Genomic DNA, 21,895 nt, shown 5'->3' with positions numbered 1-21,895 from the left:
TCAGTACAGTGTTTTTTGAATTCAGTGGAATTACTGGCATTAGTGAGTTCAGAATGGTGTGGACTGTCATCTTTTATATGCAGATTTATTCTTTACTTAAGCAAGGTTGTTCCAATGGATCAGGGTTACAGAGAACTGTAGGGGGGAGAGAAGCAAATTTTGAAACAAGACATGGGGAGTCATTTGCCAAAGGACTGCTCCTTTTGGTCTCTGGTCAGGCAGCTCCAGCTCAGGGTTGTGCAGAGCTGTGACTTCAGCAGTAAGTCCAAAGCGGAAGAGGTGATCCCTGAGGAGAAGCACAAAACAATTGTTAATTGTCTGATGTCAGGAAGAATCCTTGGGAGGTCCATGTTTTCCGTAGGTAATGTGAGCTGTGGGTGGAGACCTGGTTGGGTGCCCTGCATTAGTACATTAAAAATGTTTTGTATATGGTTTATTATTGCAGTTACAACCTGAAATAGATTAAGAAGTATGAATAAATAATCCATCTTAATGGCTGGGAGAAGCAGTTTATGGATGATCGAATTTTGCAAGATCCTGAGTATGCAAACACACCCAAGAAAATCATGTAGCTGAATCACCAAATGTATCTGTCTGGCTTATTTTGAAAAGGACAATCTCATTTTAATTATTTAGTATAATACTTTACATATTCCAGGAAATGGCCTGTAGCATGTTGTGTAAAAGTAATGAAGTCTCAGTAATATGAAACCACCTTAGCAGCATCTGCTGTTAAATATTTATTGAGAAACTGGGGAAGATTGTCTGTCTGTCTGTCTTTTATTGGCACCAATTATAAGAGCATCCAGTTGCCTTCCACATAAATTATATTGGCACTAGCCAAATTGCTAGGGGAGATTTAATGGAGTATCTTGTTCTGCCTCCCCAGATGCTACAGAAAATTTTCCATTGGGTGTAAATTTTTGGTGGGGCAGTAGAAAGGAGGAGCCTTGATGCTAGTATGGAAGTTGTTTTTAGTTTAATCAAATAAGATCTCCAGTGGTAACCTGCTGAGATTCCTTGAGTATTCTCTTGAAGTGTTATTTAGAGCTGGAACATAAATGCCACAAAAATCAATGTGATTTGGATATATTTGCTTAGGTCTACCATACAAAAAATCAAAGAAACCCATGCACTTTGAAAAGTCATTGGATATATTCTGTGTTAAAGAATACATGACAGACAAGACATCTTGTGGATTTGGCAAGGACGAAAAGCATTCTTTTTTAAATTGAGAATGGCAGGATAGTTGTTGCTGACAGCAATAACTGCAGAGAAGATGTCTGCTCTGCAAAGAAACTTGCCATTATAACACAGCAGAGGGATTGGAAGGGGGAGAAAGTCCTGAGAAAGGCTTCTGCATTAAAGATGGGCAGTTTTAACCTGCCTCCCAAAATGAACGGAGGAAGGTATTTTAAAATATAGCATCACTTTTTCCTGCTGGGGGGAAACAGCCTGGTCTCTGTAGCAGTGGGATGGGACCAAGGCAGAGCTGCAGCATGAAGGGAATGGATGGGAAGGCACTGAAGGGAGCTAGACTAAAGCAGATCTGGGTCTACAGAGGTGATTCTGTGTGACTAGAGATGAGCAAAACCTGTGGCAAAGGCAAAGTGGAAGGAGGTGGTGATTAATTCAGGCTTACAAGTAAGGCCAGAGTTGCCCATAGCAGTGATAAGTGGGAGCAGAAAAAAGAAAAGTGGACCCAAGTACTTCCAGTTTCTTTGAGAAAAGCACTGGGCTGACAGGATGAAAGCACGTGTTTTTTTGATAATGGTGCCTTGGGCTTTGATGTATGGTCTTCCCTATATCTTACAGGCAAACTGTTTTCACAGCAGTTAGATGTCCACAGAGTGGTTAGCAAACAATTAAAAAGGGCAACTATTTCAAAATATTTGATCACACCCTAAAACTTCCTCTGCTTACAAAGCAGAACTTGTGGAATGTTTAGCTGTTCAATTCTTTTTGTTTTTTAATTGACTGCAAGAAATAAATGTCACAGTCTACACTTCCTAACAACCAGATTTAAAACAGATAAAAGTGGTTGACTCAATCTGCAGTCAAAAATTAGTGAATATTTCCCTGTCTTTTGAGTTCAGTGGAGTGCAGTTATCTCTGTGACCATCAGATAAGAGGGTTTTTTCAGATACTTACTCGTAGCAATGCCCATATTTTTTCCTGTATTAATCAATAAGGAGGAGCTTCTATTAAAGGTTAAAATTACCATGCAATTGATTTGAAACAGGTGCTTTGCCTTATTTTTGCTTATGCAGCAACTCCTTATATTGGCTTAGTATTCTTGTACCAATTACTCCGTTTTGATCTTGTCAGCTTTTATGAGTGAAAAATGATGGAGCTGGTCTGTTGTTGGAAAACCGCTGTATAAAGCCAAGGTGCTTAGGAGGTAGCTTGAGAGTGTTTTATAAATGACCTGCCCCTTCATTTGTGCCCTCCTGTTTCTTCAGGAAAATATTTACTAAATTCCAGATCTTACTCCTTTGTATTGTACCTTGAGAGAGTGGCCAAAAGCTGGGGACAAAACTGATTGTTTTCCAGGGACTTTGATTGAATGTTCATTTCAAAGCAAACTTGTAGTTTAAAACAAAACAAAACACAACACAACACCATAAAATATGAAGTGAGGTTAATCAGCACAGTAATGCCAACCTGTGGTAACAGACAGCTCTGGAGAATAGTTTTGATGTGTAAATGTCCCATTTTGTTTCAAAGGGAGTAAATTTGTGCCAGAGACGCTGTTTTTTCAGGGTTAATGCTGTTTCTTTGGGAGGGAAGGAGAGCAAGCTGCATGACAATGTTTTATTCTTGGGGTGCAAAGTGGGGAGGCTGGCAAGGAAGGCAGGGGGGTCTGCTTCCCAGCAGCAGAGAGGTGAGCTGGTTTCATCAGTTGTTAAATCTCTGGGAATTGAACTTTCCATTTCTCCAGCAAGCACTCAGGCTGGAGCTTTCATCACTGGCTGCAGTTTTTTGTGGCTTCAGTTTGCTGGTTGGATGTCTTCTGCAAATCATGGGACAGGGAGGAGTAGCTGCATCTTGCCTTGGATACTTGCATTAGGCTCCTGAAGGAGGAGGCTCCAGGTGTTTACCTGTTGCTGCTCGCTTTTATGATCATTTGGGTGGATGGCTCTGCCTCTGGAGAGGTGCTGAGGGCTGTGCGGAGTGGTGGCTCTGCACAGGCAGCTTGTACCATTCTTTGTGATCCTCTGCAGGAAGGGTGTTCTTGGGGTTTTACGGTTATTTTCTCTTGATCATTTGAGTGCAGCTGTGTTTAATGAGCTGGAAAAGAAGTAGGTCAATAAAACATGTGTTCATTGTTAGCAGAATACCTGTTGGACCATGTGTGTGTCTGTAATTGACCATCTAAAGCTTCAAAGCTTAGCACAAAGAAAGCTTAATAGGGAATTCATACCTAAATAAATTAATATTAAGCAGAAGCAGAGAGCTGGCAGGCAGCATGCCCTGCCAAGGTGAGACTGTGGGTATTTAAAATACAGACAAGTTATGATTAAGTTAAGACCTATTTTTAAGTCCCTCATTGATATACATTAAAAAACAGCATGCCAAAAATAGTTCAGAAGCTGTGCACTTTAAAACTAACACAACTGATACTGTAGCCATGTACGTAGGTTAAAATTTAAAATTATTTTGACCTAGGTTAGGGCATGCTATAAATTTGATGTTAGAGAGGTATCATTGACAGTGAGCATGAGATGTTTTTTCAATTTTTTCTTTGATATCATCCATGTTAGAAATAGTGTTTGCTGAGCTTTAATAAAAGAAGAGGGTTGCATTATCATATGACTTCAAAATCTGATAAGACAGGTATCAGATAACTGAGTTGGAACCATTATGAAGCTTTATGAAAAAGCATTTTCAGTTGAATAATGTGGATTTCTTCCTGGCCAACAGTTTGGTCCAAATTGTCTAGACCAAACTTCTCTAAAGAATTATGAGGCAAACCCAAAAAAGTGACTCACATTATTATATTGAACTCAAGAGCTAAAACAAAGAGCAGAAAGACATGGAATAAAGACATTTTGAGCAATTTTACCATGATCTAAAATCCAAAGAACAGACATGAAAAAGGGGTACATGGCATACCATCATCATAGGCTTTAGGTTCTTTCTGTTCTGTGTCTCCTAACAACAACAAACAAATGGCACCATAATCTTATGAGTTTAATTAACGTAGGTTCTGTTATGACCTGATTGATCACCTGCTTTTTGTGAAAAGACCTCTTGTTCATGGAAGTGCTTGTTTGCCACTTTTTCCTCTGGTTGGGCTGGTTACAAGTAAATAACAGCATCAACATTATCAGGTTGGTTTCTTGCCTTAGTTGGTTAAGGAATGGATTATGCTCCTCTTTCCATGGTTAGCTTCAAGATCAAAATGTTTTCCTGGCATTTTGCTGAGGCTTGGTGTCCTGGTTATTCCCTCCATGGGCAAAGGGCTGTGTTGCCCCAGCACATCTGATGTTGCCACATGTTGTTCACTTCCCCCTACCAACTAGTAGGCTCACAAACAACTGAACTCCCAATAATGGGAAAACCATTGCAAGTCTATCAATGCAATATCTGTCGCAATAGTCTCTATCAACTGAAAATGCAATCAAAACTGATCACAGTGCCTTTTGCCGGGAGGAAAGGGAGCAAAGCTGAGATGCTCAGAGGTGCCTGGGAAATCAGCTCTTGCAAAGGAATCTGCACGAAAATCACAGGGCGCATCCTTAGAGATAAACAGCTGCCCTAGGATTGCTGGTGGGGACTTTCAGTGGAGCTTACGGGAGTTAGGCTGCCATTTGCTATTGAATTGTGATGGCAATTGAGAGCCTGTCTCCCTTGGATTCCTTTGAATATCCCAGACCCGGTAGACTTAGCACTGTTTTTTAGGTGTCTGCCCATGCTTTGCATTATGCATGAGTGCCGGCAGGGGGGATTAAATACAGCAACTCTGCCATTTCATATAGCTCTGGCCTGAAGTTGATGTGTCAGCTGTCAGTCCAGATGAACGTGGTATAAAAACTGGTATCAGTTATTGGAAATAAATGGTCAAACTAAAAACTAATTCTGTCTACACCCTACCCCCTCAGGAAATAATGGCTTTAAGAATCTTTAACATGTTCACTGCTGGAAGTGGAGTAAATCTCTCTTTCTGTACAAAGATAGACAACACGTGACATGGATCTCTGAAAGTCACAGCAAAGTCATTGAGTGTGTATGTGCTGTTTATGCAGTCCATGTAGTGTTTCCTCTTTCCTCTTTTTCTTTTTCCCTTTTTCTTTCTTTTCCCTTGTTTTTTTTTTTTTTTGGTTTTTTTTTTTTTTTTTTTTCCTTTCATTTTTTTTTTTCCACTCTTTTCTTTCTTTCATTATTTTTTTCTTTCTCTTTTCTACTATTTTTTCCTCTCTTTTTGGAAAGCCCTGCGTATCCAATCTGGCCTGACCTTAGAGATGACCCAGCTTTGGGCAGGAGGTTGAACCAGAGACCTTTTCAGATCCTTTCCAACTTAAATTATACTACAATGCTGAAAATTTGGGATCAGAGCTGGAGGAGAAAGGGCTATTAGAAACATAGATACTTGAGAGGGTTTTGTTGCCTGGAGTATTTCCTAACGCTAGGTTAAGTGCCGGGCGATCTTCCCATTCTTTCCGTCACCATCACTGTGGGCACTTCAGGGTTACCTGCAGAGGTCTTATTCTCCGGGGAAAGAGAGGTGAAGGAGAAAATCTGTGGCATTTATTTGATGTGGAAATGATTACATCCTATGACAACAGTCAGAAGGTGAGAATCAGTGTGACTAATGAGTTGTTTACTTGGCTTTTGTACCACCACCAGCCCCCAGCCCAGGATAACGGGCTATGTTTGTTTTGGTATGTATTGATCTCAGATTTTGCAAATTCCTTTGCTTTGTCTTTCACCTTCTGAGTGGTTTATTCTATGCCACTAATCCTGTCTCTTGGTGTTTCAGGAAGGGTAGGATAAGGTAGTTAGGATGCATAATGCCACTTTTATTTCATTTCCCGTACAAGATTAGCATGCTTTTAGGCAGGAGCCATCGGTTCTATGAATTTGGGACCAGACCCTTGGGGGCAGAACTGAGGTCCTCCTAGAAAATCCCATGTAAACTGGTCCCACAGGCTGAAAGCCTACAGTATGGTCCTTACTGCTATATTCAGGTTGCCTAGAAATGTATTTTGGAGGCTTAAAATGTTTGTCTACCTTTGCCTGATAACTAGCTTCATTGCACTGTATCAATGGTCATGGAAAATGAGGAGTGGGGGGATTCATTTTTAACATTTGGTTTGGCAGTACGAAATGTTCATGAGACAATCTGTAATTCCTTCCAGAATCCTGCTGAAACAGCCTCCAACTACTTTTGAGAAAATTGGGGGTGAGAGGAAGTAGGGAATATGTTTTGTTTATTTATTTATTTATTTTAAATTATTATTATTAATTTAAATAAAATTAACTTGACTGAGGAGAAAAAAAAAAAAAAGAGAGAGAAAAAAAGCTGGACGTAAATGATTCTTATTGTTGAAGTGCTACTACAGATCATCTAATACCTGGCTTCTAGCTTCACTGAAGCACATCCTGCTTTGCTGGGGAGTTTGGCCAGCCCTAGAGTGAATGAATGGATTTTTCTGGTGTTTGTTTTTGCCTGGCTGGTCAGGAGGGGTGAGGCAGCATCGCTTTTGGTGATGTGGGCACTGGTCTGGTGGGCGCGCTGTTGAGCCGAGCACAGTCAGCCCTAGCATCACCCCCACGGCAGCGCGGAAGAAAGGAATAAATAAATGCTAAACGTAAGAGAGAGAAGACTGCAAAGCTCATTTTGTGTCTAATGTTGGCAGGGGAATTAAGATTGCGACGGAGGAGGCTCTTAAAAAGGCAGATGGTCCTTATTGACCTAACTCTAAATCCTTTCCGAGCCCTGTCTGTCTGTCACAGCGCTGCAGAGAGGAGCCCGGGACTGGAGCTGGTGCAATGTTCATGGGTGTCTCTGTGCTGCCTCTGCCAGCCTAGCTGCCTGCACAGTGCTGGAGAGTTTCTGGGCAGCCCCTTCCCAGCAGTAGCTCCCTTTGCCTGCTGTCCTCTGCCTTGCTGTTTGCATGGACTCTGAGGATAAATGGCTTGTTTTCCTGATTATTTTTTTTTAATACTTTTATTTTTTGGGGCATCCTTAGTCCTTGAGACTCTTCACTAGCCAGCAGGTGATGCTTTCAAGCCTGGCTCTTCCTTCTTCTGGAGGAGCATTTTTAAAGAGCTGTCTGCCTGGGACCAAGGGCAGCTCATCTGCCCCATGCTGCAGGGGAGCTAGGGAAGCCTTTTTGGCAGCTGGCACTGCTCTGCACGACGAGCCCATGCTGTCTGACACCTGGGTCACCCTACAGCAAGTCCCCTTTCCCTGCTCTCCCTCCTTCTGAGGCTTATCACTGACTCCAGCCTCTTTTCCCCCTGTCACTGAGCAGCTGGTCCCCCAGCACGTTGCTCTGCTCCTGCAAGGCTGGCTGGTCTCCATTCAGGCAGCTGCCAGCAGGGCACCTGGCAGGCTGGGGACCTCGGCCCAGGGACGTTCTGTGTTTCTGTGGGGCAAAGGCTGTGCTAAGTGCCACCCAAAAACCAGCCCCTTCTTTCATCTGCCAGGTTGAGCAGGTCTTTCCTACTTTGTCAAACTGCTGTCACCCCCAGTGGTGGCAGGACTGGAGCCTCCTGGATGGTCTCCTGTGGCTCAGGTTCTCAGGGTGCAAAGGATTAGAGAATAAATAAAGAGAATAATAATAAAAATTGAAAAAAAAAAAAAAGCAAAACAACAACAAAAACACAACAGCTAAACTAGCAGCAAATCACTTATTTCAACAGTGACAGCATCTGATTTGTTTTTCCAGAATGCTGTCAGTTTTCACTGCATAGATCTGTTGCTTAGTGTTGTACCAGTTAATGAGAAATGGTTTGGAAACAGCTACTATTTTAATTGGTGAAGCAATTACTGTTTAGTTTTGATGGTAGAAAATAACTGTGTAAGGTGTTTCTCTTTCTTTTCTAGGTTTCTTCAAATTTGTAATTAGGCTTCTCCAATTATGTACTTCGTAAACTTTGGAAACAGATCTTTCAAATAAGTGCTTACTGTATGATATTCTTATGCACATAACTTTGTCAAGATGAGTGGACTCGCAGGACTTAAAAGGAATATTAATGTGGACAAAATTACCCAGAAACATACGTGTTCAGAGGCTGAGGACCTTTTACTCTTTTTACTGAATAAATAGAAGCAAACTCTCCAGCTTGCATAAAGACAAGCAGATGTAGGGTATTTCTGGTTTCTTGAATCTGAGCCTGCAAATCATAATCTTTTTCTAATACGGCTGTTACAAAGAAATAAATGCAAATGTCAACTAACAGAGCAGGACTGTTCAAGTAAGGGAGTCCAATCCTTCTGTGTTAGATATTGCAAATCCAGAGTCAAGACTTATTCTGGATCTCAACTGAGGCAAAAACTTGATCCTTTAAATCCAGTGTAAAAGAGTAAAAGAAAGGGAATTTGGACATCATTTTACTACAACCCCAGCATGACCAAGCACTGCTTGTACGTAAATACCTTGCCCTGGCACCCACCCTGAAATCTCAGCAGAGGGTATAGTGCGCCTGCAGCTTGCACCGGGTGTGAAACAGCAAAGCCTGTTTGCTCCCCTTAGCTGGGTAAATATCAAAGCAGAGAACATGCTGTAGGCAGAGGCAGTGATATGACATGTTCCCACATGCCTGTCCTGTAATCTTCTCCCACCACTCTAAACACCGGAGAGCCTGGGCTTTGCAGGGTGCCAGGAAACTTGTTTTTCTGTAAACTCAATGAACAAGACTGGTGAGAGCTGTGTGCATCACAGAAGTGCCAGTTGTGGGCAGGTGACATTGTAAATTGCCACCATTTAGAGTGACAGTGTGTAAAATGCCAAGTATATCCTTTAAAATTGATTTTCATTGCACACGTGTGAGAAGGGGCAGAGACCAGGGCAGGCACAAAGTGGCATGAATGAATGACAGAAAGCCCAAAGGCCCCCAGAGCTGGGATTGCTTGCTTCTGGTGTTAACCGTGGTGACTGTGGCAGATGTCCCAACCTCTGCTGCTTCTTGTGGAGTTTTACCAGAGGTAAGAAAGAGGTGTTAACCCTGTTTAGGTAGTATGGGCTGGTTGGGCTGAGATTGCAGTAAAAGGAATGGACCAAATATTGCAGCATGGCCATTGCAGGCTTTTTTCATACCAAGTATGATGATACATGCTCCCTTCTCATGCATCTTGTTTCTATGGCAAATGCTGATTTCAAGGAATAAAGATGTAGAAGAGCCAACTACAGTGGTGTGGTTCCTGATGTCCTAAAGTGGTACAAACATTGGACTGGGAAAGAAAATACAGCCTATCTATCTATCTATCTATCTATCTATCTATCTATTTATTTATTTATTGTAATAACCCATAAATCATTGCAACAGCCTTCGAAGCTCTGCTGGGGAAAAAAAAAAAAAAAGTGGCTGGTTCACTGCACTTGCAGGAGAAAATTAGGAAGATAACAAATGAAAAGTCTTTGTGAAGTAATTTTGTAGCATTTGGTTACAAGTACTATCTCCACAGCTAAAAGACTGAGACAAGAATAGAGTAGGTGTTTTGCCCAAAGAAGCACAGATAAAACTGGCAGAAAAAGCTGACTGGTTATAAAGCTATTACATACTGCAAGAGCAAGTCCGGTAGACTTTTACCTGGGCTTTGCTCACTTGATTCTTTTGCATACATGAAAAGAAAAATTGCAAATAAAATTCTGTGTAATGATGGAAACCGTATTAATTTTACAATTGGATTATCTTGCTAATAAAGGTACCAGTTATGTACTGTACGTTTCCCTCCAGCACAACTCTGACAGCATTTATGCCTTTCCATTAGTGTGTGTCTGGTTGGCAAAGTAAGGGTAAACATGTATTTTATTGTAAAATAGTGGCACTGATCCTTGGATGGCAATGGAAAGACTTGAACAGATTTCTGTAAATTTTGACAACCTAGCTCTCACCAGGCTTTTGTATAGAAAGAAAATGTTTTGAATGTAAGAAATGTAAGAAATGTTTTCCTTTTTAGACAGACACAAGATAGGACATGGTACTTCAGCACACTGCTAATTAAAAGTTAAAATTTGCTCTTAATGATTGCATGGGTATGGAATAAGATGTATTGTCACGTGTCCTTCTTTTTTGTGTTACAGATCTAAATGCCTCACAAACCCAGGGTCCCCAAACAAGCAGTCTGAGCCATGGATCCATCCAGACACCACGGGTTGAAGCACTGCTGCCGAACCACCAGCCTGAGAGCCTGCAGGACATGAAGAGTGGAGACAGAGGAGAGGAGAAAATTGTTTACCTCTGATGGCTCATTTTCTAATCTTTGTAGCACTTTAGAAATATACTTGTGTTTGCTTTTCTAAATGTCTGTAGTTGCTCTCTGTATGACCAAGTGGCTCTAAGGATAGTATTTAATACTCAGTGCAAGATTTTCCCAATTATGTGTACAACAATTAAGTTATTTTGAAGTCTTTAAAAAAAATAATTTATGATTCTATTTCAAGTGTTTTGCAAGAAGTGGGTAGCAGGGGAGATGTAACATTTTGGAATTGCAAAGACACCGTTATGAGCTGTGAATTCAACTGTTGCTTTTCTCATGAGCCCTCTTTTTAAAAGAGCAAACTAAGAGAGTTGGGCCTGCTATTTGTGATTCCAGGGTATGAATCAGCAACCCTCTAACAGTTGTGATATTACATGAGAAGAGAGCAGTGTAATAATAATAGCTATAATTTCTCCTGAAATGTGCTATGTACATTAACTATTGGGTCATTTTCCTTATCCCTTGGCTCAGAAGTTGCTCAGAGGAGGGTGATTGTGGTCTCAATACAATTGCTAGTAAGTGTTTTTCAGGTCCCAGACCTTATCATCATTTTGGTACTGTTGCCAGGTTCTGTGTAGAGATGCTGTAAGTCAATTTTCTATTGTATTGGAACTGTACCTCATGTCAGTAAGTGCCCTTATACATTAAAATTTACCAGATGAAGCCTCATTGAACAACACAAAAGAGAGGGGAAAAAACGTAGGTTTTTCATTTAACCAATCCCTTTGGAAACTTTGCTGCTTTTCTACATGGAACCAACTAGCTTCCTGCTTTCAGGTTTACAGGATCATCAGGCTGTTAGGCAGTAAGCAACTGGGACCTGTTTTATGCCTTTTTGTCTTTAAGTAATCTTTGTACACTTTAATTGAATCAATTAAATGCTCTACGTCTTTCTGCAAAACTGTCATGTTGATGTATTGCTGCGTCCTCCAGAGAAGTTTGAAAACAGAAGGAAAAAAATTAACATAAAATCTCCTTGCCCAACTCCTGCATTGGTGCAGTGCAACCAAAGCTGTGCTGCAGGCACCTCGGTTGGCAAAACCAAAGCCATGCCTATTTGAGTAGGTGTGTCCTGCAGTGGTGCAGCAGGAGCACTCTGGATGTGCCCCAAGCATCGTAGGGTTTCCATTTTACCCTAAGCTTTGCATTGTGCAAAATCTTTTGCAAGGAGCAGAAGTTTGGATGGTGGTCGTTGTGGAGGCTTCTCATCCAGGGTTGGTAGGCTAATGGGGATATTAAAAACAAAAAAGCAGTGCTTTCCAAGTTGCTTCTCACTGGATTACCAGGCTGTCTCTTTGGCTGGTGTCTTGGGCTAATAACTGGGTGACTGATGTTCTTGATAAGTAGGTGCTGCTTGCCTGTTGGTATTGTTTTCCCATGTCATTGTGGAAAGATTGGGCCTGCAGAGGTATTTTCCAGTTTCTATTTCCAGCCTTCAAGACTCCTGCTCACCTGACAGCACTTCTTTGCCATCTTCATGTAAGAGGAAAAAAACAATTTTCTAGAATTTCAGAGTGTTTGATGTGCTTTAAATTTCACGATTAGACTACAATTAAAATGGGAGTACAGCCTCTTGATAGGGATCCTACAGACCAAACCTTCACTGTTTTACCAGTCAGCAGTGAACCTGGATTGCCATCTGGACACCTTTTTGGTAAATTTCTGAATAACCACCCCAGTTCCTAGAATGTATTATGTCTCAGCATATGCACATTGCCCAGCAACTGGTGGGAGACTGGGAAAAACTAAGAAGTTTGCTCCACAATTGCTCACTCTGCTTTTTATTATGCCTTTGCTGCAACATCTGGTACTGGTTACTGTCAAATCCAGGCTGCTGGATGGATAGTTGCTGTCCCAACCTGGTGTGGGAATTCCCACGTAAGTGTCTCTTGCAAATGGGAGAGGAAGAGGATTCTGCTTCTCTCATCAGTTTTAATTGAGGCACTGGGAGTCAGAAAGTGGCTAGCCAGGACTTAAACTGTTGGGCAAATTCCTCAAGTCCCCTATCAGGCAGCATCTTATTTTGCTCACCTGTGTTTACAGTAAAACGTAAGGCACTTGGGGAAGGCAAAGACAGGAAACAGGTGGTCTCTAGATTTAGGTATTTTAATTGTAGAAAATGTTTATACTATAGGCCAGTATGGTCTCGGCAGGTGCTCTTTGTAATAAGATGTATTATGCACCCCTGAACTCTGTCCATTATTCAGGCATTTGTTAATACTCAGAATTTAAATGCAGTCCCTTTAAGACAGCTATTTTAGCAGGTTGTGTTTTTGTCTTTATCAGGCATGTATTAACGATTCCTCCTATTTATTTATTTTTTTTAATTAGAAAAATGTATTTAGAAGTACTTCTTTCCCTCATCTTCATTATATTATTTTGAAGTGGGTATATTTGTATGGCCTGTTATACTTATTTTTAACTCCTGTGTGTTTTCTTTTTAGCTATGCTTGTCAAGACGTCTTGACTCTAAAAGCTCAAAATTGAATTTAGTCATTCACTTCACTTCAGTGTTGACATGAAAAGAAGCAGTTGCTGCTCTGTAAATCTCCACTGCACTGGGTGTTTCCCTTTGTTCCTTTTGTTTTTATTAGAATTCTTCCATCATTTAACAAAGTAGGGTTTCTTCATCGCTATACTTAGACTTTGTCCAGCACTTTCTCCTTAATGTCATTGCATGCTAGTAAAGCTGCCATATCTAACAGCTTTGGAAGATTTTTAATGGAAAATCTCAACTAAACTTTGTACAGCAAGTCTATGAAGATGATAAAGAAAAAAAAAAAAAAGTAATGAAGGGCTCAAGCTTTTGGTGCCTTAGACTTATGCATTCCATCATCTACAAGATGAGGCCAGAATAGAGTGAGCACTTCACTTGGCTGCTGTTAAGAGTGTTAAGGTAAACAGCACACTCAGCTGCATTTTTTAGAGACTTTTCACAAAGCTTGTCTATGCACAGGTGTAATTTCAAATGACTAAATTAAATACAGATTAGGCTCTCAGCAAAACTCCACGAAGTTTATTTACAAGGATAATTAAAAAAATAATAATAATCTGTTAATGTTTACCACATAAGGAACATGAATCATTTTACTTACTGTGCCCTGTGGGCTGCATTAATTTATATGCCATCCATTTAGGTTAAAAATAACAACAACAACAAAACTAGTAAAACTTTTCTCTGCATCTCAATTAAGTCAGAGTAGATTCTTCAGTAAAGTGCTGTAACACTGGTAAAATCATGTTCACAGAGTTGTTCATTCAGTAAAAATAAGCGAGGCTGTGCTGTGGCTAGTAACATTCTTAGAAATGTCACTGATTGGATTCTGAATGCAAAAGAAAGTTGCAGATGAGGCAGTTCTCCATATGTATTTGATGACAAATGGGAAAATAACATGACTTCTCAGATACCTTTTAATGAATATCTTGTTTGAAAAGAATTCCAGCCCCAAATCCTTCCAGAGCAAAGCCTTTACTGTGCCCAGTTCGTATCTGAGGTTACAGCACAGGTTATGGGGCATCAGCATACTTTAAGAGGTTGGATGTCTACTCTTTCTGTTACTGAATAGCAGTCACTTTGTGACTTTTTTACCAAGGTACATGGTTGTGTTTGTTGTTTTCTTATCCCTGGCAAATGACCTGTATTTAGATGCACCGCAGAAGAAGTTGTGAATATTCTCAGTAATCTTAGTCATGACAACTATATGTCAACCCCCAAAAAGGTTTTCATGTCTCACCTGGTGCCCAGTTTTGAGATGTGACCATAAGGATGTCTTAAACTCAGTGGCTTGAATTTTTGCATAAAGGATTCCTTTATCAGGCTGATGTGAATCTACATTTTCATTTCTTCAATTTAAAGGAGAAATCTCAAAGGGTAAATTTACTGGCAGTTGCCTGCCAGTTTTCTCGTTAATACAGCCCTTTGCTCTGCAAAAAATGCATCATAAAATAGATAGATAGGCTTTGTGGTATCAGGTGATCACCAAAGACTCAGAGGATGATGGAGGAATTTGCAGTTCTTCTGTGCACCATGGTGGTGAAATGCACTAAGCATGTCATCTGGGAATGTCAACGTTTTTCACTGACATGTAGAGTAGTATTGGTGGCAGCTCTATCCAGGTCAGTAGATGGCTCCCAAATTCAGCTGTGAAGAAGTGTCTTCCTCTTCTCCCAGTTGACTCAGACTCAGTCTCTGGTAAAAACATTCCCATCCCTTACACACAAGGTCTCTGTCCCAGGGAAGTCTGCAGGTCCCACCGAGTTCTGAGGCTGGGGTTCAAAATACTACAGGAAGAAACTGAGACGAGAGAAAAGAAAAATGAAAAAGGCACTCTGGGTGTAGAGAATGCAGGAAGAGTGTCCCTTACCTGTGGGATGTTTTCTAAACTCCTTTATGGAACAAGCTTTTCCACTTGGAAAAAAATAATAAAGCAAAACCACACACACAAAACATACATCAGCAATTATTGCACTGCTTATTGTTTGTGAGCCTGATAATCTGAGAACTGGTTACATGCCATGTTTCTGAAAACCAGTGCCAGATGGAATGAGAATCAGATATCTGCAAAAGTGACAGTGAGGCATACAAGCAGAAACAATTTCACCTATAGAGGCTGTTTAGCAGAAACAAAGAAACTTTCCTACCAACTTACTATAAAATCACCAAATCATGACTACAGGAATTATGCAGAGGTGGGAGCCTTTCACCCTCCCAGGGTACCACTGCTCACCACAAAGCCCTGCACAATGAATTATCCCATGAACTGAAGACAGCTTGTCAAGACAGCACTAATCCCCTGCCCTCCTAAGTGAGTGCAATGACAGGACTGTGGGTTCAGCCAGCCCCTCAAGCACATTCAGATAAAGCTGTAGATCTACTTCTGCTCCTCTTCATTAGTGGAAAAAAAAAATAAATGGTGTCACTCCTCATTGAAGTTAAATAATGTCAGACCTGAAGTCAATTTTGCCTTTTCTCCTATCAGCACACAGTTGTCCTAGCAATGCTGAAGGGGTTGTTATGGGCAGGTTAGAAACACCTAATTGAAGCAAATATCTTCAGTCAAGCACAATCTAAATACAAAGGCAGCCAAGAGGACAGAAATAGCTTTCAGAGCAGTTACTGAGGGTCTCCTATTTTCAGTCAGTGGAGGATAACCATTTTCACCCTCTGGGGCCTCTCTGCAGCTTTTGATGCTGTTTACTATGCGTTACTGATGCCCCCTATGTGTAAGGAGCAGGGTTTCAGAGTGATGTACTGAAATTGTCAGTAGAAATGAGAACATCAGAGGGAGTCAAATTGCCTCTCTGCTGATGGTGCTTTCTTTTGCAGACTCCCATGTGACCAGCCATGGTCTGATTTAAAACATGTGTACAGCCACTGGGTGAGTTGACAATGTGGCCTGGACTTCATAAAATTATCTCCAAGTGCCTGATTCTGGAGTAATACTGAAACAGCTCATATCTCAATGAAGGCTGGACAGCAGCAATGCTGCAAACAAAGGAAGGACTTTGACACTCCAAAGCTGAGAAGTGACTCATGTGAAATACACATCAACTCCATTACTTACTTTGAGATCTGGGAGTGCTTTTAGATGCTCTATGGACAAAAGTTCGCACATAGCTTTATTTGTGAGTGAGATTCCCTTCCTTCTTCTGGATTGTTAGCAGACTGTCCCACCATGGAAATAATGCCCCAGCTTCAGCTAGCCCTCATTTGATATCTACTTTGATATCTATCTTGTATATGTTATAAACTACATCCACACAAAATTTCTGGGCAGTAAGTCATTAGAGTACAGGAAACCACATTGCTGTTGTTGAGTGCTGTGGCACATTTCTTCAGCACATCAGACTACCTTCCAGTTGCTGCCTAGGCTTCCTGTACAAAGGGTTATCTAGGTGAGTTTCTTTCATTTTAAATCCTAAGTAAATACCTAAAACTCCAGGGTGGTTCATCATACATCACATGACTGATGGTTTTCTACTTCTGGAACTGTGGTAATTTTTACCACAAGGTGAAAGTCACTGGTACATGAAGCAAACCTTGCATGTGGCTGATCCACAGATGGGGAACAAACTCCCTGAGAAACTAAAGGTGATCATCAGTGTTACAGATGAGCTACAAGGTATGTTCATCTGCTCCATAATGGAAACAGTGGATGTGGAGGGAAAAGTTCCAGCCCTGGGGATGTCACAGGGCTGACAGTTGGCATGTTGGTAATCCAAAAACCTAGTTGAGGGAGGAACTAGCCATTCATCTGAAGCCAACACCACCAAGTCAGGCACACTCAACCCTGATTTGCTTCACAGCAGAGTGACAGGGCCCCAGAGGAGACCATGAATTGGACAGGTCTCCCACCTGTTTGGCTGTCATCTCTCTGGTACATACACTGAGTTTGGCTGTTTGTATACGGGTTGTGAAAGGTGGCTTGCAGCACGGAATACCACTGTTGGTATGTAAAACTGAATGCTGAGTGCTAAAGGGTATTTCACAATATGAAGTAATTATTGACAAATGGTAACACTCCTCAGCTGTTTTATTGGAAGTTTTGGTTTGCACAGTAGAAGTGACTCAATTTCTAATTCTAACTCCAGCTGTTTCAATTCTATTTATAGCATAACTCTTCAAAAGATCAGGATAACAACTTTCAAAGACAATATATCAGCATTGTGGGAGGCCGCCAAAGAGAGGCAAAGCAGTTTAATTTATTTGCAAGGGCTTAGTCACTTTTGCTTGTCCCTCAGGCAGGACTGCGTTGTAGTCCTACAAACAAAAGGCCCAATGAGATGACTGGGGCTTCAAAATACTTCTCAGATATTCTGAACATGCCTAAAACAGCACGGTTTACAGATACCAAACTCAAAATATTCTTCCTTCTGGTAAATTTGGAACTCAGAACATCTGAGCAACTGAAATTCCCCAGAATTCAGTCCTTCCATCTATAATTTCAATTAAATGTAACTCAATTAGTGTTCACCACTTAATTTCCCAATTGCCTTCTGATAAGCAGAAACATTTCCCTAAACATTGCTCAGATGTTTCCAACCTATTATTTCTGCTACTTCTGTCAGCGATTCTGGGGTAATTACAGAGATAGGCCTGAACATAAAATAGAACCAAAGACCTTCAGATATTTGGAACATGCAGACCTGAATCAAAACTTGAAAGACTCAGATAAACTGCTCCACTCAATGTGATGTTTTTCAAACTTACATTATGTAATGTCAGTCAAAGTGACAGAGACTCAAAAATAAGTAGTCAAGGAAATAATACATTGAAAGAAATGGTGGCAACAGATCCTTCTGTATAGTGTTCAGGAAGTTACTGATAAAAAAAAAAAAAAATCATAAAGGAATTCCATGAAATTACCTTATAACAATAATTTGTTATTATTTAATTGGGTTTAATTGGGGGTTTTGTTAGTTGGTATTTAGTATATAGTTAAAGTATGGGGTAGCTCTAGACTAAGTCAGTGTTGGAAATGAAGCTGAACATGGTGGACTGGGTGTGATACACCTCAGGATTTCACGGCCAGGTAGCAGGAAGGATCATCTTTTTCTGTGGAAGCTTTTGCAGTTCATTAACTGTCAGAGGAGGGGTGTGAGATTGCACTGTCTTGTCCCACCAGAGCTGCTAAACTGTCCTGGAGGTGCCAGGTTTGCCCCTAGGTCCAGTCCTACGCTGTGATCACCCTCCTGGCACAAAATCTGGATGCTCTGGGCCCTTTCCAGCAGGCATCAGGTCTAGGCTTCTCTACCCAAGGCCTCTACCAAGTGAGCTGGCCTGTGAGCTTGGCCCGCAGCTGCAATGCTGAAGATGGATTCTCCATGCCACATGAGTCTCCTCCATGCTAAAATAGGGGGAGGAGGAAGACCGTATTTTTTTGTACTACAGAGTAGCTGTGCATTGCACACATCACATAAACAGGTTCTCTGTTATATTGCCTATTCAGTCACTGTTTAAAGGCATTTGACAAGGATATGAAGCAGTAAAATGCTGTCTGAAATGCAACATCTCTGTGAAAGCTCAAAATTCATTTCAATTTTTACAAAGCAATAGGGGTCAAGTATGGTTATAATAACTAACAACATGTGTCTTGTTTAATCTTCAAAGCAAATTTTACCTTTAGAGGTCCATAATTTACTCAGTAAACATTGCTTCTCTTACATCAAAAGGAAACAATAATTGGATTATCCTTGAACTCAGATTAACATTTAGTCTGTACATACCTTCAGAGCAACTTAGCTGTCTATGTACAATAGCAAAATCATCTTTTTAAACTCTGTGTGTATGCTGTCTGTGTTTAAAGTTTTAATTTAATACCCAGAGGAAAGATACAGCAGTTTATGAGATGCAAATTTACAGAGGTTTTCCAAGCCTATGTGCCCTCCATACAGTTGACACTGGTGCACAGTTGTGGCCTGAAGCCACCTGCTCCTGCTGCCTTCTTCTCATTTTACCTGAGATCCTTCTAAAATCACTTGTCTGATTCCTTCCTTCCTTCCTTCCTTCCTTCCTTCCTTCCTTCCTTCCTTCCTTCCTTCCTTCCTTCCTTCCTTCCTTCCTTCCTTCCTTCCTTCCTTCCTTCCTTCCTTCCTTCCTTCCTTCCTTCCTTCCTTCCTTCCTTCCTTCCTTCCTTCTTTTCCATGGGCATAATTTTGTGAGTACATGGTTGTTGTTATGTGACAAAAACTGCCAAGTGTGGTTATGACCCCATGCAGCACCCTGCTCCAGCCCCACTAATGGAGCCTGGTCTCAGTTTGAAGGGCTCCTCGTTCCTCTGCTATTGGAGGGCCCCATGCTACTTCTGTCCCTGAGGAGGCAGCTTTCTGGGAATGAGCAGGGTGGAAAACATCAGGGACAGCTCGTGTTTCCCTCTGTGGTGTTGGCCTAAGTGTTTTTATCCAAATATCCTGCTGTTTGGGTTTCTGTTTTTTATGGGAGAGGTTGGGTTGGCAATGGGTCACTCTTGGCCCTTGGCCATCAGGACTGCCTTCACCAGGGGACTGGTATGAGCTTTTCACTCCCAGAAAGAAGAGTCCTGAGGTCTGGCTGGCAGAGCAGTCCAATAGCATCGTGGTGGAGATATCCAGCCTGGTGCCTTGCTCAACATAGCTAGAGAGGATGTGGCTTTGGCCACATCTCAGTTGAGAATGGGTCTTCCTTTGCCAAACCAATCATCAAAATACGCAACTCTTCCTTTAGCTCTAACAGTCACTGTTATTCCAGCATCCCTTGAGGCTTAAATAATGAGGAGTGCGATGTTGCCAAAACACATACTTGGAAACTAGGCTGATAAGATACCAGGACTGGAGAGATAGGAAATACACCAAGGAAATACCTTTTTTTCCTATTGATATTTTCATTATTGACTTTATGATAGCAGTTGCAGGAGTAGGGTTGAAAAATATCCTATTCATTTTTCTGAACACCAAGATATTCTTTAAAACATAAAAAAAAGTGGTAATGGGCTTCTTTCTAGGCTTTGAAAAAGAGTATGTCTGCTTTCATGTGACTTAGCTTTGAACGCCATTATACATTTTAATGAGGTAATGCACGAGGGTCAAGTAGAACAAGGACTCATTCTGTTCCCATCAACACCAACACTACGTTGCTAACACAGAAGTAATTTGATGGCCATAATTTGAATAAAATATGTAGTGTAAGATTCTCTATTGAATATTCCAAGTCAGGAGAGTCTGTTAAGCATCGTTGCCATGGGTACCACATGAAGGTTGGATTAATTAAGGCCTGAGCAGATGCTGTGGAGTATGTAGTGTCATTTGTGCTTTCTACTTGCAGTTAATATGCGTCTGCATCAGTGTGGTGGTTTTTTTTGTTTGTTTGTTTGTTTTTTGGGGAGGGGTGGGGAGGGAAAGAAACAAAGGAAGAGAGAACTATCCAACTATCCACCTAAATTTGTGCTTGACAACTTTTCAGGTAAAATGAATTACTGGTATACAACAATTGATGCCCTCTACATGCTGAAATAGAGATTAAAGGAAAAAAAAAAAAAAAGACTAAGAATCAGCATCTATCTGGGTCATCATTTCACAAGAAAATGCTATAACTAAGGACAAAAGCTGCCCTACCTCTTCCTACAAAATTCAGGAATTCAGAAGAGCCAATTCACCTGTGAAATAGATTAAAGTTGAAGAATAGCATTTAATGATAGCCTAAAATGCTCAAACATAAAGCTTTTAGGGGCATTTATATGCATACATAAATTATGCAATCAAAGACAGAAGAGGAAGCTTATACATGTGCTTGTGCATCTAAAGTTTAGGTGACTTGCTGTTTTACTGACATCTGTGGGGTATTGCTAAGCTCAAAAGGCACACCAAAACATCATTTCCAAACCTTATTCCTCTCCCTCTGCTCACTGAGTTTTGTTCTATTGCTATAGCAGGGCTTTGAGATCATTAAATTGTTTCCTCTTTGCCGGACAGTGAGGGAGCAATGCCCAATCATCTACCAGTGCTTCAGGAAATGCTCTAGGTTTCATAGGGACTGTTATTTGTGAAAATAGGAACTCGTAGGAACAGCACACTACAGAGAGAGAGGTAGATGTGGTGATGGATATCTGCTCTCCCACCACTGTTCCTGTTCTCCCCCTGACTTTTCATTGGGAGATGGACGGTTTCCAATTTTTGAAGCCTCATCCAAAAGCATGTGGAAGGAAAAAATCTATAAGCTATCCACTGGGAAAACAACAACAACAAAAACACCATAACTCGAACTTGCATATTTGAACCATTAGGAAGTGGCAATGCAGTGCTCTGGAGTAGCTATGGCTGATTTGTGAAGAGCTGGTTGTGTTGGGACCACAGCTGGTTGAAAATGAAATGTGAAAAAATGCTCCCAGTGTTTTCTAAGGGCATTTTGTTGAAAAAGAAAAATTGGCATCTCAGAACTGCACACATTCTCTACAGTGGAAGAAACGTCTTTGCAATGTTTCCAAGTGAAATTTTGTAGAAAGCCGAGAGCTTCCTGTTTTAAGGGGACAAATGTCCAGTTTTATTGATAAGAAAATATGTTGCTGCAACTCCTAGTTTTAAGATAAAATTGGACATTTTCATCTAAAGAGGTAGAAGGCAATCACAAGGATATTAACTTGCTGAGAGCTATTAAATAAAATATTTCCATGGCACGATTCTCATCCTGGATCCTATTTTAAAAATGAATTTCTAAGCACTTTTGGCAAAATTTCATACTCCAGTCTTCTGCTCTTGTAACAATCAGGTACTTGAAATTCTTATTTTTGAAGTAGAATTATTTGCAGTGTAAAACTCTCTGAATCATCTGTATGATCAATGAAAAGTGACAGATTTTTTTCCCAGATTTTGGGAAAAAACAGCCAATCTAATGAATGCTGAAGCATATCTCTTTACCAGGTGCTCAATCCTCTCTTTCTCTTTCCAATTTGCCTGCTAGATCTGCTGCATTTTCCGCTCATTTCTTAATAT

The 21,895-nt window shown here is 40.9% G+C and overlaps 1 protein-coding gene across 6 annotated transcripts in view; it reads left to right on the top strand.

Annotated features, from left to right (window-relative positions):
- The window catches only part of ARHGEF28 (Rho guanine nucleotide exchange factor 28), a 130,080-nt gene extending 118,747 nt beyond the window's left edge, over positions 1-11,333 (top strand). For all 6 annotated transcript variants that reach the window (XM_084503448.1, XM_084503447.1, XM_084503444.1 and 3 more), the window contains one exon: positions 10,257-11,333. In XM_084503448.1, coding sequence (XP_084359574.1) covers positions 10,257-10,417 — 161 coding nt within the window. In that variant the 3' untranslated portion in view covers positions 10,418-11,333. The remainder of the gene's footprint in view (positions 1-10,256) is intronic.
- Positions 11,334-21,895: the final 10,562 nt, after the last annotated feature.

This window comes from Aythya ferina (genome assembly GCF_964211825.1).
Source record: "Aythya ferina genome assembly, chromosome: Z".
NCBI lineage: Eukaryota > Metazoa > Chordata > Aves > Anseriformes > Anatidae > Aythya > Aythya ferina.
The sequence above is the reverse complement of the archived record's forward strand: the minus strand, read 5'-3'. Positions and strand labels throughout refer to the sequence as shown.